The 24,881-nt window shown below is 42.2% G+C and overlaps 1 protein-coding gene across 3 annotated transcripts in view; it reads left to right on the top strand.

The window, feature by feature from the left end:
• STAC3 (SH3 and cysteine rich domain 3) overlaps positions 1–24,881 on the top strand; it is a 172,390-nt gene that overhangs the window by 29,238 nt on the left and 118,271 nt on the right. Inside the window, exon 1 of one of the 3 annotated variants that reach the window (XM_077483575.1) lies at positions 9,775–9,863. The exons of 1 other annotated variant lie outside the window; for it this stretch is intronic. In XM_077483575.1, coding sequence (XP_077339701.1) covers positions 9,855–9,863 — 9 coding nt within the window. In that variant the 5' untranslated portion in view covers positions 9,775–9,854. Of the gene's footprint in view, positions 1–9,774; positions 9,864–24,881 lie in introns of those variants that run through there. One more of the 3 variants, XM_077483573.1, reaches the window with a different exon arrangement.

The following is a 24,881-nucleotide window of genomic DNA, read 5'->3' as shown; positions in this document are numbered from 1 at the left end:
ATCCTAGATTTATATATAGGCGTAATTCCTCTTTTGAGGATAAAATTGGTTTTAGATCCTCCTTCTAGGCCTCTTATGTTTTGGGACAGAGCCGGCTTTTTTGCCTGTCGAAGGTGTAGAGCCTGCAAATCGGTACATAACCATATGCGGGGGATTGATCAATTTACCTCTACTGGTAATGGACAAAATTTTAAAATTGATCAATTTATCACGTGTGTAACTACACATGTGGTATATGTTCTTCAGTGCCCATGTGGGCTGATGTATGTAGGACGAACGAAAAGAAAACTATGTACTAGGGTGGCAGAACATATTTACAATATCTCCATCGGTTATAGAGATCACAGTGTCTCCCTGCATTTTAGACTTAAACATGACAAGGACCCAACAGGCCTTAAGTTTTGGGGTGTAGATAGGGTTTTTCCTGATTGGAGGGGCAGTAATTTAGTTCGGGAAATAGCAAAACGTGAAACTGAGTGGATTTTTCATACTAACACTTTGAGTCCCCACGGCTTAAACATAGAGGTGGATGTTAACTGTTTCATCAGTGACTACTGATGTTTAATTTCAATGCACTGAAGAAGAGTTGTGTCGGTTTTTAGTTTAGCATATTTTAGATTATTCTCGGTACAGTATATTTATTTCTTTTTATGAGTACAAGTTGCGTGAATACAGCATATATATATATATACACTTGTATGGTTTTGGTTCTCTTTATGGACACTCATTCCGTGAACATTTTAGGTATTTATAGTACAGTAGATTAGTTTGTACGTATATTTTAACCTAAGGGCATTTTGGTATTTGTTTATTTTTTATTTTTTATTTTAATTTCATTTTTAGTTTTATATTTTTATTTTTATTTTTATTTCTATTTCTTTTTCATTCATTTGTATATTTTGATTTATTTTTCTTTTATTGTTTTTATTTTTATTTATTTTCAATTTTATTTATTTATTTTTTCACATTTTTTTGAGAGGACAGAGAAGATCTGTGAGATAAGATAATTTATTGTGATAACGTGGAGATGTATCATGATTAACAGTATTTTAGTGTATGAATGCACTTTACTGTGGGTATACACATTTGTGGGGTATACACAATTGGAATGTATGTGATTTTAATACATTTTATTTTATATTTACCTAAGGTGAATATCTGCAATATTTAGAGTACCTATGTTTTATATTGGATGATGATTGGTATTTCCTGTAATAATGAGATAGCCTGTCCGATGGATATATGGTATTCGGTGACCCAATGATACAATATTGAATTCGTGAGAAGGCAATGTCGTTTTGGGTCACTGTTTATTTAGGCTCGTTGGCATGGTGACGGCTTGCACGGCGTGGCCTAATCATTTCCGCATTGAGTACAAATGAGGGGGTTGAGGGGGCCGGACGGAGGAGTGTCCATGAGCCGGCTCTCCGCCCCTTTGTATATTTAAACGTATGAGCTGCGCTACTTGGCCACGCCCACAGACGAAGACGTAGTGACGAAACGCGTATGGGCGTGACCAAGCAGCTATTCGTCACTACAGAGTGGTCGATTTGAATGTTCGCCCGGGACCCGCCGTGGAAGCTGAGCCTGTATTCGATCTAAGACGCTCGGAGCTGCGGTGAGGCAAATCCAGTCGTTCTGTTAGTGACATCTTTGGGAATGATTTTTATGTGATTATGTACGTATGGTTTATATGCGCATGAGAATTTTAATTAATAAAGCAGTTTGCACTATGGAACCTATTTTTTTGTTGTTTCCTATATGTGAATCTGCTGCTGTAAGTGAAGTATAAAAAACCAAGAAATCTTTTACCGTTGGGATATCAAGAAATCTGAGATTGAGAACCTTTTGATTGTTGATGTGACAAGAAGATTCTTCAGAGGAGTACCAGTGAAATAATTTTAATTATTCGTAACGAAGTGCCTGTTAACCCTCAGTGTTCTGGTGAGTGCGTTACCATAAGGGGTGTCACCGGCTGTCAAGCTTTTTACGCACTGGTGGTTTTATCTTGGAGATGGACTTTCCTTTCTGTTTTTCCAATGTGTGAATGTTGCAACTGAAGTCTCATCCTTATATGCGTGGGACTTTTCAATGACATTTCTGTGGTTCTATTTGTAATCATGGGATTATCACCCTCTTAAAGTTATTATTTTGGTTTTTTTAGGGCTGTCAATCTGGTATATATGGGACAATAGGTTAATGAATGCTATATACTATATATTTTTGTGATTTATCTTTTGTATGATAGCAGCTTGTAATTAGTATTATCTTTGACTCACCTCTGTGGGCGCTGGGATCAGTGGGGAATATTCTCAATATTTTGTGTTTTGTGTGTTTTCCAGTGATATCAGTACATGTATAAAAGATTGGTTCATTCTAAGTTTGGTTTCTGTAATATTCATTGCAGATGTTTTCCACGCATTAGCTATAGTCTGTTTTGCGGCTATCAGAAGCATGAGGAATAGCTTAAATTGTGTCTGAGTAAGAGAGACTGGTTTTAAATTGAGAAGAGCTACCATTGGGTCTGGTAAAACTGAACAATCAAATAAATTTGAGGCTATCAAAAATATCTTTTTGTAAAATATGACAATCTGCCACCAGATGTGCATGTATGTACCTTGATCCGGACAGCCGCGAAAACAGAGGCCAAGATTGTCTATTGTAAATTTGGCTATTCTGGAAGAAACCAAATACCATCTCATAAGAACTTTATGTGATGTCTCAACCGCCAATATATTTGTAGAAGACAATTTGGTATTCGACCATATATGGGACCAAATCTTATGATCAATAGTACAATCAAGGTCTTTTTCCCACTTAGCAACCTAAGTAGGTAGAATAGTATTTGATTTAGTGATCAATTGAGCATAGATTAATGAAATGCGACCTTTAGCGTGTGGTTCTTTGAGACAAATTCTTTCAAATTGAGAAATGATGTGTACATTTTCACTGGAGTTGAGGAGAGGAGTATAAAAAATTTTGATTTGAAGATATCTAAATATTTCAGAAGGGGGGCCCAAAGGTCTCCCACAGTTCTGGGAAAGGACGTATTGAGGATGTTGAAGTTATATTATACAGACAAGTAATACTAGCGTTGGGGATTGTAAACCATGTGAGATTTTATGTCTATCCCAAATAGATAGAGAGTGCCTAGAAATTGGATTCCTGCAGGTCTTAAACAGCAAGTAAACCCTAATGGGTTTACTCCTCTTTGATTCCCTGCAAAGGTAAAGCATAATGGATTACTATGCATCACATAGTAGCCCATTATGTGTCACTTACCTGACACAGGAGCCAGCGAAGTCACCGCTGTCCCCTGTAGTTCCGAGCGTCCATCTTCTTGGTGGGTCTCCATGGGTCTCGCTGCTCCGGCGCTGTGATTCGCCGGAGCAGCGATGACGTCACCCCCACGCATGCGCATGGGAGCCGACACTCGCGGCATATCGCCGCGATCTGCGGCTTACCCAGTGCGCCTGCGTGCCGCTCTCTACGGGCAGAAACTTGTGGTGAGGACTGAAATAGAAGAATATCATCTGTGAATAAGCATATTTTGTGATGACATCCACCCAATTCGATACCTGTGATTATAGGTTCCATCCTAGTTCTTTGTGCTAAAGGTTCATAGAGTAGTGCAAATAATAATACACAGAGTGGACATCCTTGATGTGTCCCTCTCTGTATATTAAACTCATCCAATTTTTACCCTGCATATTTAATGTAGACTTTGGGTTCATGATATAATGCAGAAATCCATTGCAAAAAATGTGGACCAAAGCCCCATTTTCTAAGGGTGAAGTTTATAATAGACCATGATATCGTGTCAAATGCTTTCTTAATATCTAAAGAAAGAAAACAGGTGGGAATACGACATATTTTAGTGGCATGTGACAAAAGTGTTGCACGTCTGATATTATCGCCAGCTTGTTGAATAGGGATGAAACCTACTTGGTGTACAAGGTTACCTATAATCATATTTAATCTGTTAGCTACAATTTTGGCCAAAATTTTTACGTCTAAATTTAATAAATAAATAGGGCAGTAATTTGACCATATTGAATCATCTCTATGCGGTTTGGGGAGCATCCAAATAATTGCAGTCAATGTTTCCCTCCTAAAAGAATGACCTTCCAAGAGGGAATTAAAAGTATTTTTCAAAATTGGTGATAAGATATCTGGAAATGTTTTATAATAAAGAGCAGAAAATCCATCGGTACCAGGTCTTTTATTTAGTTTAAAATTTTTAATAACTTCAGTTACCTCTTCAACAGACACAGATTCCTCCATCATTTCCAGTCATGTTTTTGATAATGCAGGTAGAGATATATGAGAGAAAAAGTCATTTGCTTTGGATGAATCCAAATCATTGTCAGATAATTTTTTTTAATTTTTGGAGGATTTACAAAGGGTTGTTTGTATATACCTCTCTGGTCATTTTAAGATGAATAGGTTTGGTTGGATTATGGCAAAATTTGAATGCCCGGGCTAGACGCATGTTTGGCTTATTTGCATTCATATAAAAGTTGTGCCTTGATCTTTTGATGGCTTTGTCTGCAGATTCAGTAAGGTATACTGTATTTATCGGCGTATAAAACGCACTTTTTTCCCCTTAAAGTCAGGGGAAAATAGTGGGTGCGTGTTATATGCCGAACCCCGCTGATCTCCTGCTGATTGTAAGGAAACGAGCAAGCGGAGCCGAGATACACAAAGCCGAAGTACACTCGGTTTTACTCGGCTCCTCTCGCAGTCCCACCCACCTCCACTGATTGCGAGGGGAGCGAGTGCCGCTGACATACAGAAAGCCGAATGTACTTCGGCTAGTCTCGGCTCCTCTTGCAGTCCCACCTCTGACTGTAAGCAGAGCCAAGTCTAGCCGAAGTACACTCGGCTTTCTGTATGTCAGTGGCGCTCGCTCCTCTCGCAATCAGTGAAGGTGGGTGGGACTGTGAGAGGAGCCGAGTAAAGCCGAAGTGCGCTCAGCTTTCTGTCTCCTGGCTCAGCTTGTTCCTCTCCATCGGTGCCAAATTTAAAACAAGGTGTAGTGTCGTATTTTGCTCCCCATCATAGAATGCTCGGGAAATGCTGCAAAGAGACTGGCAAGGCTGCAAAGGTACTGGGCAAGGCTGCAGATGGACACTGGGCAAGGCTACAATGATGGACAAGGCTGCAGATGGACACTGGGCTAGGCTACAATGATGGACAAGGCTGCAGATGGACACTGGGCTAGGCTACAATGATGGACAAGGCTGCAGATGGACACTGACAAGGCTGCATTAATGGGCATTTTAATGTAAGTTTTTTTCCTTAAACTTCCCTCCTAAACTTGGGGTGTGTGTTATACACCGATAAATACGATAAATCAAATTCCAATTTGGCTTTATCTCATTTTAATTTGGAGGAAGGAGAAGGGTTATGTTGAAATGCCATATGACATGTATTGAAGTTTGTTTCTAAAGTGTGGAAAAGGGCTTTTCGTTCTCTATTGATATTAGCTTGTTGTAAACATATGCCATGGAGAACAGGTTTGTGTGCTTCCCATAAAGTGTTTTCGGAGATGTTAGGTGTAGAATTGTGTTTTAGGCAATCTTTAAGTGCATGTTCAATATTAGTTTTATGTACTGGATTTTTGAGTAGAAAGTCTCTTAATAGCCACGTTGGATCAAGTGCTTTTGGAATTATGGAGGCTATAGTATTGTAGATTGCACTAAGGTCATACCAAGGAATTGGGATAATTTTTGAAGTCAAGATTTCCGGCACCATACCCATGAACACAAATATACGATCTATCCTGGAGAATGAACGATGAGGGTATGAGTAATGTGTATACTGTCTCTTGGTAGGATTTAAATTCACGTCAGGTATCTACTAAATTATGTTTTACGATTAATTTTGAGAAAGATTGTTTGCTTGATCCATAAGACTGTGGAATTGGTGATTTGTCCAAAAATGAAAAAAATAGTCTGATTAGAATCTTTGCATAGAATTACAGTACCAATTTTATGGTGATATATTGTTTGTGATAAATGGGAGAGAAAAGAATTAGGTTGCTTACTGGGGGCATAATATGAAACAATGGTGATAGTGGTATCTAGTAAATGCCCTGTAAGGATCAGGTATCGGCCTTCTGGATCTTTAATTTCTTTTATTAGTGAAAATGGTGTAATACGATGGAATGCTATAAGCATACCATGTTGTTTCCTGGAAGTTGAGGCCGTAAATACTTGTGGATTGTGTAGTAAAATGGGTCTCTTGAAGATATATTATATGTGCTTTTTTGGATGTAAAGGTACGAAAGGCTTTAGTGCGTTTGTGTAGAATGTTAAATCCCTGAACATTCAGGGATAGAATATTCAAAGGAGCCATGGTATTAAAGGATCTCTGATTATGATTATGATTAAACAAGGACCATGTAAGAAATTATATGCCTTCAGAGTATAAGGGAAAAGGGAAAACGAAAAAAAAAGTTAAGAAAGTGCAATTAATCAATATCATGAAGATATAGCAAAACATATATATATATATTACAAACATATCCATTGAAGGGAGAAAAAATCTCCCTCCAAGGGTACATGTGTTACTATCAGCTGCCTGCTAAACACAGAGTAGCTGAGGGTAGCCAGAGGGGTCACAAGGAACATCCCTGCAGAACATGGAGAGCCAACCAAATAAATTGTAGTCTTATAATCAATAAGCAAAATTAAAAATAACAAGAATGCCCAAGTCTAGAATGACGGTTTGTTGGTGTTTGTAAAATGTAAACACTGACTGGGAGTCAAAAATGTCAAGAGGCCAGCCTTGAGAAAATAAAATATATTTTCTGAAACAATATAATAAGTATAATACAATTTAACTAATTCTAACAGTTCATTTGATGTAGAAATGATTATTATTAATTATGCCATTAACAATAAGTATTCTGAATGTCAAAGAATAACAATTTAGAACTATTAATAAGAGAAGAGTAAGGCAGAGTCTCAATATTGTGAGCGATTATGTAGCGATATAGATGGATCTATAAGAAACTTTTTTGAAGACTGTAACTGGACTATTTTGTGCAATCAGTCTCACAAAAAAGAAAAGAGAGAGTAGTCTTCAATCCATAGAATCAGCCAGATCCGGAACGGGGGATTGCATGCGACTTCTTTTATGCGGGCTTTGGTCTTCATTATTCCTGTAATCAGAAGAGGAATTACCAGCGGATGAGGATGATTTATAGCGTGTGTTGGCAGAGCCTCTGGTTGTATTAAGCAATCCGATATTCTGTAAGGTAGAGTGCAGGTCTGTAGCGGTGCAGCACGTGTATTTGCGACTTTGATAGGTGAATTGCACAGAGAAAGGAAAGCCCCATTGGTATATTATAGCATTGCGTTGTAATATTTAAAGAAGTGGTTTCAACGCTCTTCTTTTATTGATTGTTATTTGAGAGAGATCTGCAAATAATTGATAGTTGTGGCCTTGGAAATTTAAGGAATTTTTATTTCTTGCTGTATTTAGCAATTGTTCCTTGGTACGGTAGAAATTTAATTTTGCGATAATATCGCTTGCCGGACCATCTGTATTTTTAGGCTTTAGGGCTCTATGAACCCTGTCCAACTTGAGGCGATCTACCGGTATAGCTGGTTGTAATTCATGAAAAAGAGCTATCATAGTAGCCTGTAAGTCAGTCACGGATTCGGGGATTCCTCTAATGCGTATATTAGAACATCTTGCTTGATTTTCAAAGTCTTCCAATCTGGATTGTAGGATGGCATTTTCCTCTTTAAGGATATCAATTTCTGTGGAAAAGTTTGAGGTATAATTTTCAATATCGTCTGGTCTGTGTTCAAGAGCAGCAGTACGCTGACCCAAATCCCTAAGCTCCTTAGTGAGACTTGATATGGTCTGCAGTAGATTTTAATGATTTGTGAAACAGTTTCTCTGTTTGTTTCATAGTTACTGGAGGCGACAAATCCTTGTATGAAATAACATCAAAGTTCTCCATTTCTAACACATTGGGGGTTATTTACGAAAGGCAAATCCACTTTGCACTGCAAGTACACTTGGAAGTGCAGTTGCTCTAAATCTAAGGGGTAGATCTGACATGAGTGGAAGCTCTGCTTATTTTTATCATCCAATCATGTGCAAGCTATTTTCCTTGCATGTGCCCCTTGGATCTACAGTGACTTTACTTCCAAGTGCACATTCAGTGCACTTGCAATGCAAAGTGGATTTTCCTTTAGTAAATAACCCTCATTATTCCCTGTGAGGGAATTAGATAGATTGTGTGCCTTTAATGAAAGTTCTTCACTCAGTGATGTAACAGAGGGGGCCGGCTAATTATTATCCTCCCTGAATATCACCTCAGAAGAGGACAGCTTCAGCGCCCTGCTATTCTCTCTGTGAGGCGGCACCTGCCTGTTGGTTTTCGGTTTCATATGTTACCTAAAAAATCCCCAAAAAAGGTTCAAAAATAAGGTAGGGTGATGTGGGCACTGTGTGACCTTGTTTTATATTTGGCTACGTGTATTACCTCTGCTATCAGGCTCATTCGTCCCGCGGGATACTGAGCTCTAAGCCGGCATTACCGATTGGCTCAGCTCTGCGTATGCGCCCAGCATATTAGGCAAGTTTCAATAAGAAATACAAACATGTTGGGAGTGTAATATGGTAGCAAAGTTAAATAATAATCTAAATGTTCTCTACATCAAATGCCTGGTATACATGTTCAGAAAATACAGATTTTGAAGCAATCATATGATAATCTAATCATTAGTATACAGTTTTCGAGAGCTGATCATGACAGTTCATGCAAAATTATCTGAAGGGACAAACATGAAAATTTTTCTCAAATGATACCAGAATGTACAATTTTTGTTTAATCAGTATAGCATTCTTCTGAAAAAAATCGCAAGACCAAGACCTCGCATTACATTACAATACAATACATTACATCACTTTCAAAGTTAAAGTCTGTAAAACAAGAATTTTCGTAACTTTAGTAACCTCTTCATTTTTGGTATGAGACTAGCATGCAAAAAAAAAATAGACCATCATTCATCCGATATTCTCATTGTGTGTACGAGGCTTTAAAGCAGCTTCCATCCTCTAAAATTACACAGTACAAGGGAAAATTCTTTCATAGTTGGGAAGATGTCTCAACAAGGTTGAATAGATATCTGCCCACCCCTGCATGACTCATTGACCACATTGCCCACTGCGATCTTACCAATCCAGTCATTTAAAGTAGTAAAGGCACAGTGAAATCTCTTTCAAGATGATGGTTTATTTTATTTGTTTGTGTTATAAAATTTACTTTGGAAAGTCATATTCATTGTTTTTTTTTTTACACTTCTACATTGCTCAGTGGTCCAATGGGAAAATTGCTATCATAGACAGTGTATGGTCAACCTTCATCCCTATCTTACTATTACCCTTCACTAGCTATAAAAAGACAAGCTTTATTCTTAGTCACCAATAGTGGATGGCATGCATAGTTCCGTGTCACTCAGCTCTTCTTGCGTAAATGTTTTGCCCAGTAGTACTGTGCACTGTTCAGAAACTATTGCCTCATTCTGTTATTTGCAGGAAGTGACAAGTGCTGATCAAAGCCAAATACCCTACTGTATCCAGTATTAGGGGATTAGCTGATGCCCATATAATCTCAGTCATATAAATCTAGTCCATTATAGAACAATGCTAACAATTATGTAATACGGCTAGGACATATTCATCTCTCCCACCCACCTCTAATTAGAGACTGGAACAATAAAGTCCATCAACATCTTTCAGCTTGTCCACATCTAAATTTGTTAAAGATCGTTCTAGAGAGGAGTAGAAAGGTTGCAGTTTCTGGGCTTGAGAAAGGGATCTTAGCAGTCATGCAAAAGGTAACATGGAGTTCTTCCAGTGTGTTTTAGTAATGCCATGCAGCCTAGTATCTTAAAGCTGGTGAAGTCTTTGTTGAAGTATGCTTATTTAACATGAAGAAAAGAAGTGCTTACAAGTAACAGGTTGAAGGGAATAACTGTTTCTTAATATAACTTTTTCGTAGGACAAAACAAAATTCTGTGCAACTGTACAGGCATTCCTGGTTTCTGTAGTATGAAATGAACTGTGGATGCTTCATCCTGTGTCTAACATATTGTATTTGGAATAACGCAACCTCAAGACTGGCACTTTACTAATCTGTACAGTATAAGCTTACATACCGTATGTTACATTTCATAGACCCTGGCCCAATGCACCTCCTAATATAAAATCTAAGAATATTCAGAGTCATCTATGACCATCAACATATAAATGCATGAAGCCATGAGCTTTTTACATCAAGGTCTACATTATTTTCTAATAAAATGTCTAAATGTTGATGGTTAGTTTGTTGTAAATAAGTATCTTATGAGTGTGCTACAGATTGCTTTATATGTGGCATGTAATAATGTCATAGCATCCTAAATGAAAGGTAGTCTAAATAATTATAGCAACATATTTTAGTATGTTTCTATATATCTGAATGTGTATATGTGCATTTTTATTTAGCAATTTGTTTATTTATGCTTTTCAAATATAGGCTTATATTTTAGGTTGAGATGGTAAGTAACTGGTGGTGGGCAGTATAGCTTTGTTCCTATGATACCATTCATATAAAGATAAGTCGATGTAAAGACCCAGGACATACTATATTTATAAAGTAATGAATTTGACATTCACCAGACATTCTCAAATGGTTAAACATTCACTGTAATTTACAACATTTGCACTAGGAAGATTCACCAGCAGCAAATATTTTTGATACATATCAATTTCCCTTTTATAGAAATATGCCCTTCAATTTACATTGACCAATTCATATGTAATAGCAATATAATATTTACCCAATGAAAATAATTAAATAAGAAGGGCTAGCAATATTTGTTAGGAAGATAACAGTTCACGGAGCACTTTTCAACATGGGAACAAACGCCAACATATATATTCAAGTGTTTTTCTTTGGTTAAATAAGTTACATATTGAGAGAGAATTTAAATTGAAGAAAATGTTCCCAATAACCTTTGGTATATAGAAAATAATTTAAGATGAAATAAACAAAAACTGTAGCTAATCATAAGGCATCCATAGTCTTATTAAAAGTTTTTTTTTAGACATGAGTGTAAATGTCTATGCATTGATTTAATCTATGCCTTAAATTATTGTGCTGAATGGAAAAATATTTGTACATGTGCAAAAACATATTTACCCATTAGCTATATACTGTAGGTCCTACTTCTTGTATATTAGTGCTGCACAGTAATTGCTCTTTACTGATCTTTTCTCTGAGAAAGTCTTGACTCTTGACAGATGCCTAGAAAACAGTAACCTTCCTACATGAGATATTGTCCCTGCAGTAGTTGATTAGAGAATTTGTATGAAATACATTTGTAAAGTCTAATTTATACGAATAGCATGTAACTACAAACACTTAAGCATAACCCCCCCTCCCCCCCAAAAAAAAGAGTAACATTTAGCAGCTTATTATTCCTTAGATGTACTGGCTGCATTGATTATCCTCCTTTCGGGCTTCTGAGCCTTTGGGGCTCATTTATTAAAGGCAAACAGAATGTTCGCGTTGCAAGGGAATTTTTTATTTTTTTTGAGAGCTTCATAAATGTGGTTGTTTCTTGTTTTCAAAGAATACCCATTCATCTGCAAGAAAAAAAAACACAGTGTCCACATTAATTTCTTCTTTGTATCTATGGTGACAGCCATAGTTGTCCTACAGGCTGTATTTTAAGTATTTTAAACATGTCTGCCTTCATAAGATGAAGCCTACATACTCCTCTGATTGCTGGCGGTGTGGTGTGGCTCCAAGGGACTTCTCACAGATCTTGAGGACCTGTCCACACATAGTAGGCTTTTGGGTGGAGGTGGTGGCTCTGTTAAATTCCATTATTTCAGCACCTTTACCAGTTTCTATGTCTGTTGGGTTTGGTTGAGGGTATTCTTCCTGCATAGGCAGAGTGGACATTTGCCAATATTACATTGTTTTATGCCAGAAAAGCTATTGCCTTGTATTGGAAGAAACCTTCCCTGTCCACACTTTTATATTGGAAAAAAATGGTCAATAACAGCTTACCATTACATAGAGATACCTACATGAACAGGGGTTGCCCCTGCAAGTATGCTAGAATCTTGGTTAAGTGGGTGGCCGAGCCCTATACGGTCTTGGATGCCTATACTCATTTTTGAATATGATACTGTTGCATTTATTGTTATACAGACTATATGGATTGCTACTGAAGATCGTGGCTGTAAGTAAAAGAATGTGATTTGAGTTTGTGCAGTGTGGGGAGGGGGAGCTATATACAGTGATGGGATAAGAAAGAAGATCTGCCAACTTCCATGCCAGAGCTGATCCCTGTCCTCTCCCTCTCCAGTGGTGATCCCTGGCCTCTGACTCTCCAGCTGTGACCCTTGTCCTCTGGCTCTCCAGCGGTGTTCCCTGTTCTCTGACTCTCCAACGGTGATCCCTGTCCTCTGCCTCTCCAACAGTGATCCTTGTCCTTTGACTCTCCATGTAATCCCTGTCCCGTGACACGCCAGACATGACCCCTGTCCTCTGCCTCTCCAGCCCTTAGCTCTGTCCTGTCAAGCTGTGATCTCTGTCTTTTGCCTCTCCGGTGTTGATCCCTGTCCTCTGCCTCTCCAGCTGTGATCTATGTCTTTTGCCTCTTCAGCTGTGATCTCTATCTTTTGCCTCTCCAGTGGTGATCCCTATCCTCTTTCCTGCTAGCATTGTTCCCTGTCCCCTGCCTTTCCCGTAGTAACACCTGCACTCTGTCTTGCTTGCTGGCCCATGTCCTCTGTACTGTCAATAAAGAGTCCCTGTCCTCTGCTTCTCCATCAGTGATCCCTGTCCTCTGTCCTTTCATCCTGTCCTTCACCCTGCTTACCCACGTCCTCAGCTCATCCCTTGCTGACCTTCCATCCTTTGCCCTGATGACTCCCTGTACACTGCCCTAAAAAATGCTGATCCAATCCTCTGCCTTAATGATACCCTGTATGCTGACCTACCATCCTCTGCTCCTGACCTTTATTTTTTTTCAAATATTTTATTTAAACCAGGAAAGGCAGCACCACATCAATAGAGTATAAAAATTGGTGTGTCCATTTACATAACATAACATTATATCCAACTAGTAGATGACAGCATAAAATACATACATTTGAAGGAATCAGCATAAATATAAATATATTCATTAACCTCGAAGATCTCACCAGGCAAATTACTAAAAGGGAGACACGGGGCTACCCACCCTTTTTTGTCTTTTTCTTAAAAGAGAGGTTATAGAAAGGAAGTAAAGAGGATAAGAGGGTGGAGGGCAAGTTGGGAGGGGAGGGAACAAAAAAGGGCAGGGGAGAAGAAGGGAGGTTTGAGATGGCACATTGCAACAAGGCAGCCAGAGAAAAAAGGTTTAATTGAGAGAAAAAAGTTATGTTTCGAATATAGCTTTCCCTTCTTCAGAGAGGACAAACATAATCTCCAAGTCTTGGTGTATTTTTCACGTTTGTATTGCCCGTTTGTATTAAGTCTTCCATCGTATATATTTCTTCCATTTTATGAAGCCAACAACTGGTGGTCAGTGGGTGTAAAGGTTTCCAATTAAGAGAAATACATGACTTGGCAGCATTCAGGAGGTGACGTTTCGATTCCTTGTAAATGCTTGCCGCAATAGTCGAAACGTGTAATAAGAAAGAGGCAGGATCGTCAGGAATCTCATAATCAGTGAATTTTCAGAAGTGGTCAAGTTTGAGGCAGAACGAAAAGATGTGAGGGAGCGTTCCCCATCCCCCATGACATTTTTTATTGTGAAAATCAGGTACCCACTCCAATTGTTCCAGAAAAGTGGGGGACAAGTGATACTTCCCCTTTTGGGTGGAACTCCACTTTAAGTATATTTTTTCATCTTAAAGGAAAGTGACAAGGACACTACATTTCTGGCAAAATTACCAGGTATTTTTCTGTGCTTGCCAAAATCATCCTTAGCCCAAAAAAATGAATGCAGCCATCCCATCTATGGACTGGTGAGATGCTATATATTTAATTTATGTTTTTGGGTTTAGATATGTTTGAACACTTCATTTTGGACAGAGTAGGGAATGGTTAAAACGTATGTCATATTTTGTTTTGCCATCGTTATTGTGCTGATAAGATGTAGATTTTCTGTAGACATGACAAAAAATGAAAGGATCTCTTTCCAAAGTGGCTGAATTCCCTTCTAGACAATTGTCACTGTCCCCAGCTGGAAGATTTTCCCTCTCTTCCTGTTTTGGTGTGATACTAAAATTTGGGATTTTCCACCACTTTCATTCACAGAGACAGTAATCACCAGGACAAATGGAGAGGAGGACTTTCCACAGCTGGCACACAAGCATAAATGAAAAACAGACCCCTCACCACTCATCATTTCAAACTAAAGAAAATTGTAAATTACTTTAGAATCACTTTAAATGAAAAATCTTTTTTTTTTTTTTTCATGTTGCGATACTTATGTTACTCTCCCTTGGGTTGGTTATTGATAATAGAATGCAGTTGTTGTCATTTTATTCTATAAATTAGTGTAAGGCTTTAGGTCTCATTCATGCGTTATTTTTATTTTTTTTAAATGTATATTTATTGAAAAAAGATTTTTGTACAGCAGATGAATTTGTACATTCCGATACAGATAATCAAGATTGACAATGTAACAGTCAACAAAAAAAAAACCCGCCGCAGGCGGGACATAAAATGTTAACATTTTAATACAGCACGTCAAAAGGTAAGGAGAAAAGGAGAAAAGGACACACCACGAATCTACCAATAAGGATACGTAGATAGACCAAGGGATGTATTTGTATTTGCGGGAGGGGGCGTAGAGTATGAATCCCAAGGCTAAACCTGAGAAAAACATTCCCGAGAGTAAATAGCCATAGATTAAGGTGTCGTCTCAGGGTTAAACGTTGAATTGCCCCACCTGTCTCATATTTTAGAAAACTTGGGTAGGGAGTCTTGTACCAGCGCAGTCATATGTTCCATCCTGCGTATGTATGCAATTGCAGAAATTAGCTGCGACTGGGACGGAGGGGAGGGGGACAACCAAAGGGCAGGAATCACTCTCTTGGCAGCTAGGAGAATATAGGCTGTCAGTTTCTTGGTGTGTTTAGATAACGCTGCAATAGGTAGGCCTAACAAGTAGTGTTTAGGGTCTAACGGGACATCCACCTCCAAAACAGATTGTAGTAGGGATTGGACCATAGACCAAAAAGGTATAATCAAAGGGCAGCTCCAGAAAATATGGTAATGGGCAGGGGCGTAACTAGAAATCACAGGGCCCCATAGCAAAATGTTGTATGGGCCCCCCCCCCCCCCACCAAAAAAAAAAAAAATGAACTAATGCCATTGAACAACAGACTACCACACCCATGTGGCACAGTACCCAGGCAACAGCTTATATTAATTTTGAACAACAAAGTATGCAGTATACTGTATGCAGCCCCTGAAGGGAACACATTGCTGACCTCCAGGCCTTCTAACCAATTTCTGTTCTGTTATATAAAATGAAATAGTTCAACTCACCATAATGCAAAATCAGTGGGATCCCTGAGCGTGTCACTTGCCATCATCGCCTGCCACCAGATGCAGATTGTAACTTGTCACAGGTTGCGGAATGTCACCTACCACATGTTGCAGATTGTCCACTTGCCACATCCCAGATTGTCACTTGCCAAGATAGATAAGTCACACATTATGCCACACATTATGGATTGTCACTTGCCACGTCCTGGATTGTCACTTGCCACGTCACTTGCTAAACATTATGGATTGTCACTTGCCACGTCCTGGATTGTCACTTGCCACATCACTTGCCACACATTATGGATTGTCACTTGCCACGTCCTGGATTGTCACTTGCCACGTCACTTGCCACACATTATGGATTGTCACTTGCCACGTCCTGGATTGTCACTTGCCACATCACTTGCCACACATTATGGATTGTCACTTGCCACGTCCTGGATTGTCACTTGCCACACATTAAGGATTGTCACTTGTCACATCACCTGCTCCATGTTGTGGATTGTCCACTTGCCACATCGCCTGCCACCAGATGCAGATTGTCACTTGTCACACGTTGCAGAATGTCACCTGCCACATGTTGTGGATTGTCCACTTGCCACATCCCGGATTGTCACTTGCCACGTTACCTGCCACACATTACGGATTGTCACTTGCCACGTCCTAGATTGTCACTTGCCACGTCCCGGGTTGTCACTTGCCACGTCACCTGCCACACATTACGGATTGTCACTTGCCACATCACCTGCCACACATTACGGAATGTCACTTGCCACGTCATGGATTTTCACTTGCTACGTCCCCTGCCACATGTTACGGATTGTCACTTGCCACATCCAGGTTGTCACTTGCCACGTCACCTGCCACACATTACGGATTGTCACTTGCCACGTCATTACAGATTGTCACTTGCCACATCCTAGATTGTCACTTGCCATACATTATGGATTGTCACTTGCACGTCCCGGGTTGTCACTTGCCACGTCACCTGCCACACATTACGGATTGACACTTGTCACGTCACGGATTTTCACTTGCCACGTCACCTGCCACATGTTATGGATTGTCACTTGCCACATCCAGGTTGTCACTTGCCATGTCACCTGCCACACGTTATGGATTGTCACTTGCCACGTCCCGGGTTGTCACTTGCCACGTCACCTGCCACACATTACGGATTGTCACTTGCCACATCCAGGTTGTCACTTGCCATGTCACCTGCCACACGTTATGGATTGTCACTTGCCACGTCCTGGGTTGTCACTTGCCACGTCGCCTGCCACACATTATGGATTGTCATTTGCCACGTCATGGATTTTCACTTGCCACGTCACCTGCCACACGTTACGGATTGTCACTTGCCACGTCGCCTGCCACACATTATGGATTGTCACTTGCTCTGCCACTTTCCTGCTGTGTCACAGAGTCAGGCAGCAGATTATCAGTCAGACAGCAGAGAGATAATAATGTCAGCTCTCTGCTTCCTGGCTGCCTGCACAGTGAGGGGGGAACTGCACTGCAGGGATGCAGGGCGGCCAGAGATGATGTCATCTCTATGCTCCCCGCCTGTCAGCTCCCTGATTGGCCAGCCCACTCTCTCACCAGCGAACTGGCCACTCTCATCCGCCTCCCACGGATCCTCTGACCGCCCGCTCTCACTCACTGAGCCGCCTGTGGACCACCCGCGGACCGCCCACTCTCGCCCGCGGAGCCGCCCGCGGACCACCCGCGGAGCCGCGGACTACCCGCGGAGCCGCCCGTGGACCACCCGCAGAGCCGCGGACTACCCGCGGAGCCGCAGACTACCCACGGAGCCGCGGACTACCCGCGGACCTCCCGCGGAGCCGCCGGCTATCTCCCGCGGAGCCGCGGCGCCTGTCCTCACCGGGCCCCACTTGACTGCGGGCCCCATAGCGCCCGCATGTGTTGCTATGGCGGTAGTTCCGCCACTGGTAATGGGTGCCCTCATCTCTTAGGCATCTCTAACACAGCTTAGCTACGGAATGATCATATTTATGTAACATTTCAGGGGTTTTGTACCAAAACATTAGTATCTTATAAGCCGTCTCTCTCTGCTCCACACATCTGGAGACTCTAGAAGTAGAAGTCCAGACTTCCTGCCATTGAGAAATGGTTAAGGGGGACGGTAAAATTGTAGCCCATCTTCTCATATAGAGATGTGTGTCCGTGGTGGGCGAGATTGAATTGTGGAGGATACTATATATAGAGGATATAAGTCCTTTCTGACATGGACCTTGGGAGCACAAAGTTTCAAAGGTGTTAGGGCTGGCCAAGGTCAGGTCAGGGGATCTGGAGTGGAAATAATGTTTACATGCGTTATTTTAGTGCCAGCTGCAGCAAGAATTTAGCAGATTTGCCCAGCTGGATTCACAGGTAGTTGCCGTGGCTCAGCCTGTATAAAGCAAAGGCAGGCTGACTATGACCACAGCTGTCTGCTAGTGTTTGGATGTAATCCCTGGTATGCAAACTATCCCTAACTTCAGATAATCGCTCCATGTGTGCTTATATCCAAACACAGGTGGGCAGCTGATCCTGTTGTCAGTCTGTTCTTGCTTTGGACAATTTGAGTTGTCGCAACTACCTGTGAATCCAGCTGAATTCTTGCTGCAGCTGGCACTAAAATACCATGTGAATGAGACCCTATTTTGCGTAATATAATACTCCATTATGTAATACACATCATAGGAGCACACAGTTTTGAACTATGGTGTTTTACTCAAATGTGTAGTAAGTTACCCGATCCGCAAATCTGGGCCCGATACGGCATTAAGCTGTTGAGGGACATTGTTTCGGCTGGATCCCTTCTGTCTTTTCGGGATCTTGCCACCAGATATGACCTCCCGACATGGATGTTATTCCGCTAGCATCAGCTGAGCCATGCGTTCCGTGCACAGTTCCAGAAACACCCAACCTTGAAGCGGATGTAGTTGAGGACCTACTGGCACAAGAATCACAAAAAAAAAACCTCTCTGTGTTGTATTTCACCCTTATTTGGAAGTATTCACATAAAATGGATGCACTGTGGGATAAGTGGAGGGCAGAGATCTCGACCCTGATAGGGAAAAATGGGAGGTGTGCTTTGAGGACAGCTCTAAGCTGGTGATATCCTCTAGGGATAAGTTAATACAAGCTAAATTCTTGCACAGGATACACTTCACGCCTCAGAGACTGCATAGAATATACCCACAGAGGTCCCCAAATTGTCCGCGCTGCCAGTCTCCAGACAGCACCTATATCCACATGTTTTGGGCATGTCCCAGGCTTTCCCGCTACAGGTCTACCATAGTGGAATTCATTAATGTTCGCCTTCAGTTAGAGATACCCCTGACGCCTGAGCTGGCTCTGTTGGGCATACAGGATGATGACCAGCGGCTTAGATACACTAAATTGTAATAATTTGTTACTCTTCTATGCCAAGAAGGAGATTCTATTAAAATGGACTTTTCATATGCCTCCCACAGTGAGAGCATGGGAGAACTCCGTTAATGCCATTCTGCATATGTAAAAATTAACTTACATGAGTAGAGGATGCACCCAGAAGTACGCAAAGGTATGGCAACTGTTGACTGACCCCATTTAAAGAGGAAGTAAAACCTGATGAATTTACTTCCTCTTTCATTCCCTGCAAAGGTAAAGCATAATGGACTACTATGCATCGCATAGTAGTCCATTATGTGTCACTTACCTGACACAGGAGCCAGCGATGTCACTGCTGTCCCCTGTAGTCCGGCGCATCCATCTTCTCGGTGGGATCTCGCTGCTCCGCCACTGTCATTCAGCGAAGCCACGATGACGTCACTCCCGCGCATGTGCACGGGAGCCGCCACGCGTGGCATATCGCCGTTGACGGCGGCGCGCTCAGTGCGCCTGCGCGCCGCTGTCTACGGCGCATGTGCCTGTCTTTCGCCAAATATCTCCTAAACCATGTAGGTTTAGGAGATATTTCTTGGACCTACAGGTAAGCCTTAATCTAGGCTTACCTGTAGGTCAAAGTGTGTTGTAAGGGTTTACAACCACTTTAAATACTCATTCATGGAGACCTAGCCCCGTTTTCTCTAATATATACCATGTTAGGTAATGTGGTGGTTGCCCCTTCCCACCACCCTCCTCTCCTCCCATTCTCATTATGCATTCCTAATCTGCTCCAGTAGACTGAATACTCTAATACCACATTGTTCATTGCTTTATGCATACAGCTTATGTATTATTTATGTACCTACTGTAATGGACGCCGTGGCTGGGTCCTGGAAGGACGCTATATTTCCCCTCTGTTTGGGTTGTGCTCTCTTTAAGGGAATACAATTGATTAACCCACCTGTTAAGGCAGTGTCTTTAAAAAGCAAGACAGGAAGTTGTAGATGGGTGTGGTGGAGTGTGAGCAGCTTGCTGCTGGTTGAAGAGTGGTTTGCCCTGTGGGAGACTGTAGTCCGTGTAAGGGACTGGGAAAGGCTGACAATCTTGAGAGTCAGGAAGACTAAGGAAGCCGGTGAGTCCAGGGGGCTGGAAAGAGTTGATAAATCTGTTGGGAGCAAGCAGAGGAACTGTTGACAATTGAGAGCCAGGTGGCTTGGTATGTTCATTTGTGTGCTGAATGAATTTAAACCCCTGCGTGGGATTACTGGACGAACTGATATTTTGTTTTCTTATAATAAACGTGGGCTACCAGGCCCTTAACCATAAAACGCCTGCCTGATGTAGACTAAAACGTGCATCTACCAATTGTGCTTAATCACCCGAACATTACAAGTGGTGCTCGAATGCGGGCATGTAGACGGTGGAATCCGGGTCCTTGCTCCACAGTGAGTCGCATCAGGAACTGCTGCTAGCTGTGTGTGGCAGCCAGGCGAACAGCATTGCGTATACGTTTATTTGATGGACTGTGTTGAATGCGGGTTGTGTACCTGTGAAGGAAGAATCAAACATCAGATTTTTTTTTTTTTCTCCTTCTTTGCTGAGAACTGTTACAAGCTGCTGTGTGCATGTGATTGCAAGGATGAGGCAGTCAAAAAGCAAGAAGTTCATGTTTTATCAAGTTAAAGAGGATGTGAGCTCAGCATGGCCTGGGAAGATGTCTCCACCTTGTAGGGCCAGCCAAAAGGGGCCAGTGAAATGTGAGACAGCGAATGAATGGTTCCAGCGGAATCGCAAAGAGTGGGGTGCACTGCAAGGGGCTGACATCTTGGCCTCTGACTATGTGCAACCCATGCTGCCTACAGAGGAGGTGGGAGACTTCCTTGTAAGATTTGAAAAAGTTGCTGTAAAGAGAAAATGGCCTAAGGACCGGTGGCCAAAACTGCTGCAAACCTTATTGCGGATAGAGTTTCGGTCGGTTTACCATTTGATGGATGGGTACCAGGATGACTATCGCAAGTTTAAAGAGGAAATCCTTCTTAGAGGAGAGTTCCGTCGTATCATGGGCCGCCAGCAATGCTCCAGGATGGGAGAAGTGTCGCCGGAAGTCCTAGGAATTGGAAATCCAGAGAAACATAAGGTTTTCTGTCATGGCCGCTTAGGCAAAGGGGTCAGTCCCGAAAGGAGAGTACATCAGCTTGAATCCTGCATGAGTTATAGCCAACCAGCTTTGGAGCGCAAGTCTGCAGTTACCCCTAGCAACAAGGATCTTGTGTTACCTACAGGGGGCGTCAGTGGGTCCAGAAAGGCTGCAGTTTTGCTCCATGGCCACATGGGGGAGTCAGCCTGTGGAGACACCACACCAGTGAGACAACGCACTCAAGTGAAGGCTATGACATCAGCTGCAGGAACTGGTAAGACTGTTTCAGTTTATGATGCTGAACCCAGTGAAGTGGGAGTATGTCCAGTGGGGAGATCCGCAGTACAAATGGACATAGACTTTCTGCATTGTGCTACCCAGAGCAGTGGGGAGGCGCAGCGTAAAGCCCAACTAGACGCAGGGCTAAAGACTGAAAAGGACATGGGGACTCTGCATATGCCTGCTATGATCCAGCAGATGGCTGGGAAAATTGAGCTAGGGGTGACCAAAACAGTGCTGGTACCATGTTCCCTAGTGACAGCTGCTGCAGGGTTGCCCAGGGAAACTTCCAAGGAGCTTGCAGTGTTGGAGCAGAGAGTTTCCCAGGTCAGCTATGGAGCTGCCCAAATAGACAAAAGTGCCCCTTTACAGAGAGCAGGTGCTGTGAAGAGTCGCTCAGAGGTTATGGTGGCTCATAAACAAACCACAAAAACAGCAGTTGTGTCTACATGTAATGAGAATGCTAATGATCGTACTAACAAAAGTGATACTATTGCTAAACGTGATGAGTGTAATGACATTGAAACATGTATTTCTTGTAATGTCATATCTGAGAGTGAGGTTGGTAATGTGTTCACTACCAGTGATGAGAGTAGGAGATCTCCCATGACAGGCAGAGGCACAGGATTGTCCATGGAAGTCTCATGGGGTCTCCATGTGTTGGAGTCAGAGGCTGTCCAGGATGGCTCTGGTGCTATGCTGGTGGAACAAGGGGGGACTAATTCACACAGTGAAAGCGTGTGGGCGCAGCCCCACAACCCTACGTGTAGCCCAGTGGGCAAGGGGTTAATTCAGCCTGCAAAAGTTGAGGGTACAAAGCTGAATGTGTCTGTAATGCCACCAGAAAAAGGTGTTCAAAATGGTGTGCTGCACCAAGCTTTAGGTGATGAAGCATCACCCCAATGCAACGTTGATAAAAGTATGGTGTTACAAAATGATGTATATAGAAATGACGAATGTACAGTTGAAGCTAATGAATCCCAGGTTTCTGTGCGGCTTTCTACAGCAGGTGATGCAACGCTGTGGAACGCCCATGGCGGAACCACAATGGACTGGGACAGCTGGGCCAAACAATTGCTAGCCATGCTGGGTAAGGCTAGCTTAAGTAACAAGGGTGTGGAAACAACTGCTATGCCAGACAGGGGGATCGCAGAGCCGCCGGTGGTTGAGGGCGTCCTGGTCCCTGCAAAGGCTGCTGCCCTCCACTCTGAAGAAACAGTTCAGGGCACTGGCATCGCAGATGTGTTGTCCACAGCCCCACAGCTAAATGATATTGAGTATCAAAGTGATAGGGTGACTTGTAATGACCTGCAGAGGCTCACCAACACTGGTGCAGAAAGGATACGTGTGAGACATGTGTCTGACAGCTCTCCAGGGGAGCAACAAGCTGTGATGATGGGTACCTCCAAGGAGGATGAGGTCTCTTCAAATGTCTCACCTTCTCAACCTGCAGTCGCTGAGCCCCTCCATGTCTTGGACAGGGTAGAAGACCCTAGAAAGTTCTGGTGTTTAGACATGGGATGTTTAGAGATGACAGAAACTTTACTAGAAATGCTAGAGTTGGTAAAGATGAACTTACTGTATACTTGGGTATCTCCGCCGCAGTTGGACCAGGTGGTGCTGCGTAGCACCAATGGGTGGAGCCAGGTGGTACAGGCAGTGCTGGGAAACCATGACAAACAGTGGAATTGGTGGGACCAATGGTTAACCATTTGGCACAGGATCTCCAGATTCTCTGTGAGCGTACTTCTAGTTATTGATTGGTATGGAAGGCACACGAGAGAACTGCTTGAGATATCAGAGGTCTCTCCGTCTGATGTGATGACTAGCAACATCTCAGCTGGTGTGGTCCGAGGTACGGCGGAGCAATGGTCAGTAGAGGGCGCAGATACTGCCTTACCCGCTAGGCCTCATGAGAAGGAAGGGCCCAGAATGGACTCAGCAGTAGCAGAGATGCTTTCTGTCACTGGCCCAGGGGTACAAGTTAAGGTGCCCGGAGACACTATGGGAGAAAGTGTTAATGTTGGTTGCCATAACAATGTAATGTGTACACCTGGAAAAAATGGTTTATGCTTAGGTCAGGGTAGTTTGTTAGAACAGGTACCCATGGAGTGTTGGACAACGGGTGAGGTGGAGCTGTGCTATGGTTCCGTCGGACGTAGTCCCTCCTCAGGTCTTCTTCTAACAAACACTGAATTGGAAAGCACTGATGATATGGAAAGCTGTGATCTGTTAAGAGTTCGTTCTGTAAACAATGATTTGGTTGCAGTGGGTACCAAGAAAAACTGTTTTGAACCTGAAATACCGATGGTGAAGGGTAAAATGGGTATTTGTAAGTTGAAAGGAGGGCTCAAGGAAGGCAGAGTTCCCCCAAGAAAAGTGAATAAGCCCAGGGACCCCAAAAGAAGAGGAAGGCTGAGTATAGGACAATATAGGAACCTGTTAAGATCCAGGGGGGAATGTTCCTGGAAGCGCACCCGGAAAAAAGGTTGGGCCTACGTGGCTGACAGCCAGCACAGAGGTGTCCCAACCATCATGATGGGTGCTGGTGTTCCTCCCTCCGGATCGAAACACAGGGGGGGGATATGTAATGGACGCCGTGGCTGGGTCCTGGAAGGACGCTATATTTCCCCTCTGTTTGGGTTGTGCTCTCTTTAAGGGAATACAATTGATTAACCCACCTGTTAAGGCAGTGCCTTTAAAAAGCAAGACAGGAAGTTGTAGATGGGTGTGGTGGAGTGTGAGCAGCTTGCTGCTGGTTGAAGAGTGGTTTGCCCTGTGGGAGACTGTAGTCCGTGTAAGGGACTGGGAAAGGCTGACAACCTTGAGAGTCAGGAAGACTAAGGAAGCCGGTGAGTCCAGGGGGCTGGAAAGAGTTGATAAATCTGTTGGGAGCAAGCAGAGGAACTGTTGACAATTGAGAGCCAGGTGGCTTGGTATGTTCATTTGTGTGCTGAATGAATTTAAACCCCTGCGTGGGATTACTGGACGAACTGATATTTTGTTTTCTTATAATAAACGTGGGCTACCAGGCCCTTAACCATAAAACGCCTGCCTGATGTAGACTAAAACGTGCATCTACCAATTGTGCTTAATCACCCGAACATTACACTACGTACTATATTCGAAGTATCTATCGTGTTATGTACCATTTTTTCTCAAATAAAGACCAACCTTGTTGTTTAAAAAAAAAAAAATGTGTAGTAAGTATGGAAATGAATGTATAATTGCCAACATTTTCTACCCTATGAAGTCTTACATTACAGTCTTGTTTATAACACAATAGTTTATTATAATTTCTTCTGGCATATTGATACCATATTTCCTGCTTAGTACCATTTATTTCAACAGTCTTCTAAACCCTGGTACACACGATGAGATTATCGGCTGAATAATCATCACATGTATTTTTGCATGCTAGTCTCATTTTATGAAGAGGTTACTGAACTTGCGAAAATTCTTGTACGACAGAATACAACTTTGGAAGTGATGTAATGGGTTGAATTGTTTTATAATGTATTTTTT

This window comes from Lithobates pipiens, unplaced genomic scaffold, assembly GCF_037356315.1.
Source record: "Lithobates pipiens isolate NorthernLeopardFrog02 unplaced genomic scaffold, aLitPip1_a1.2 Scaffold_16, whole genome shotgun sequence".
Lineage (NCBI taxonomy): Eukaryota > Metazoa > Chordata > Amphibia > Anura > Ranidae > Lithobates > Lithobates pipiens.
Note: the sequence above shows the minus strand (reverse complement) of the source record. Positions and strands in the feature narration are given on the sequence as shown.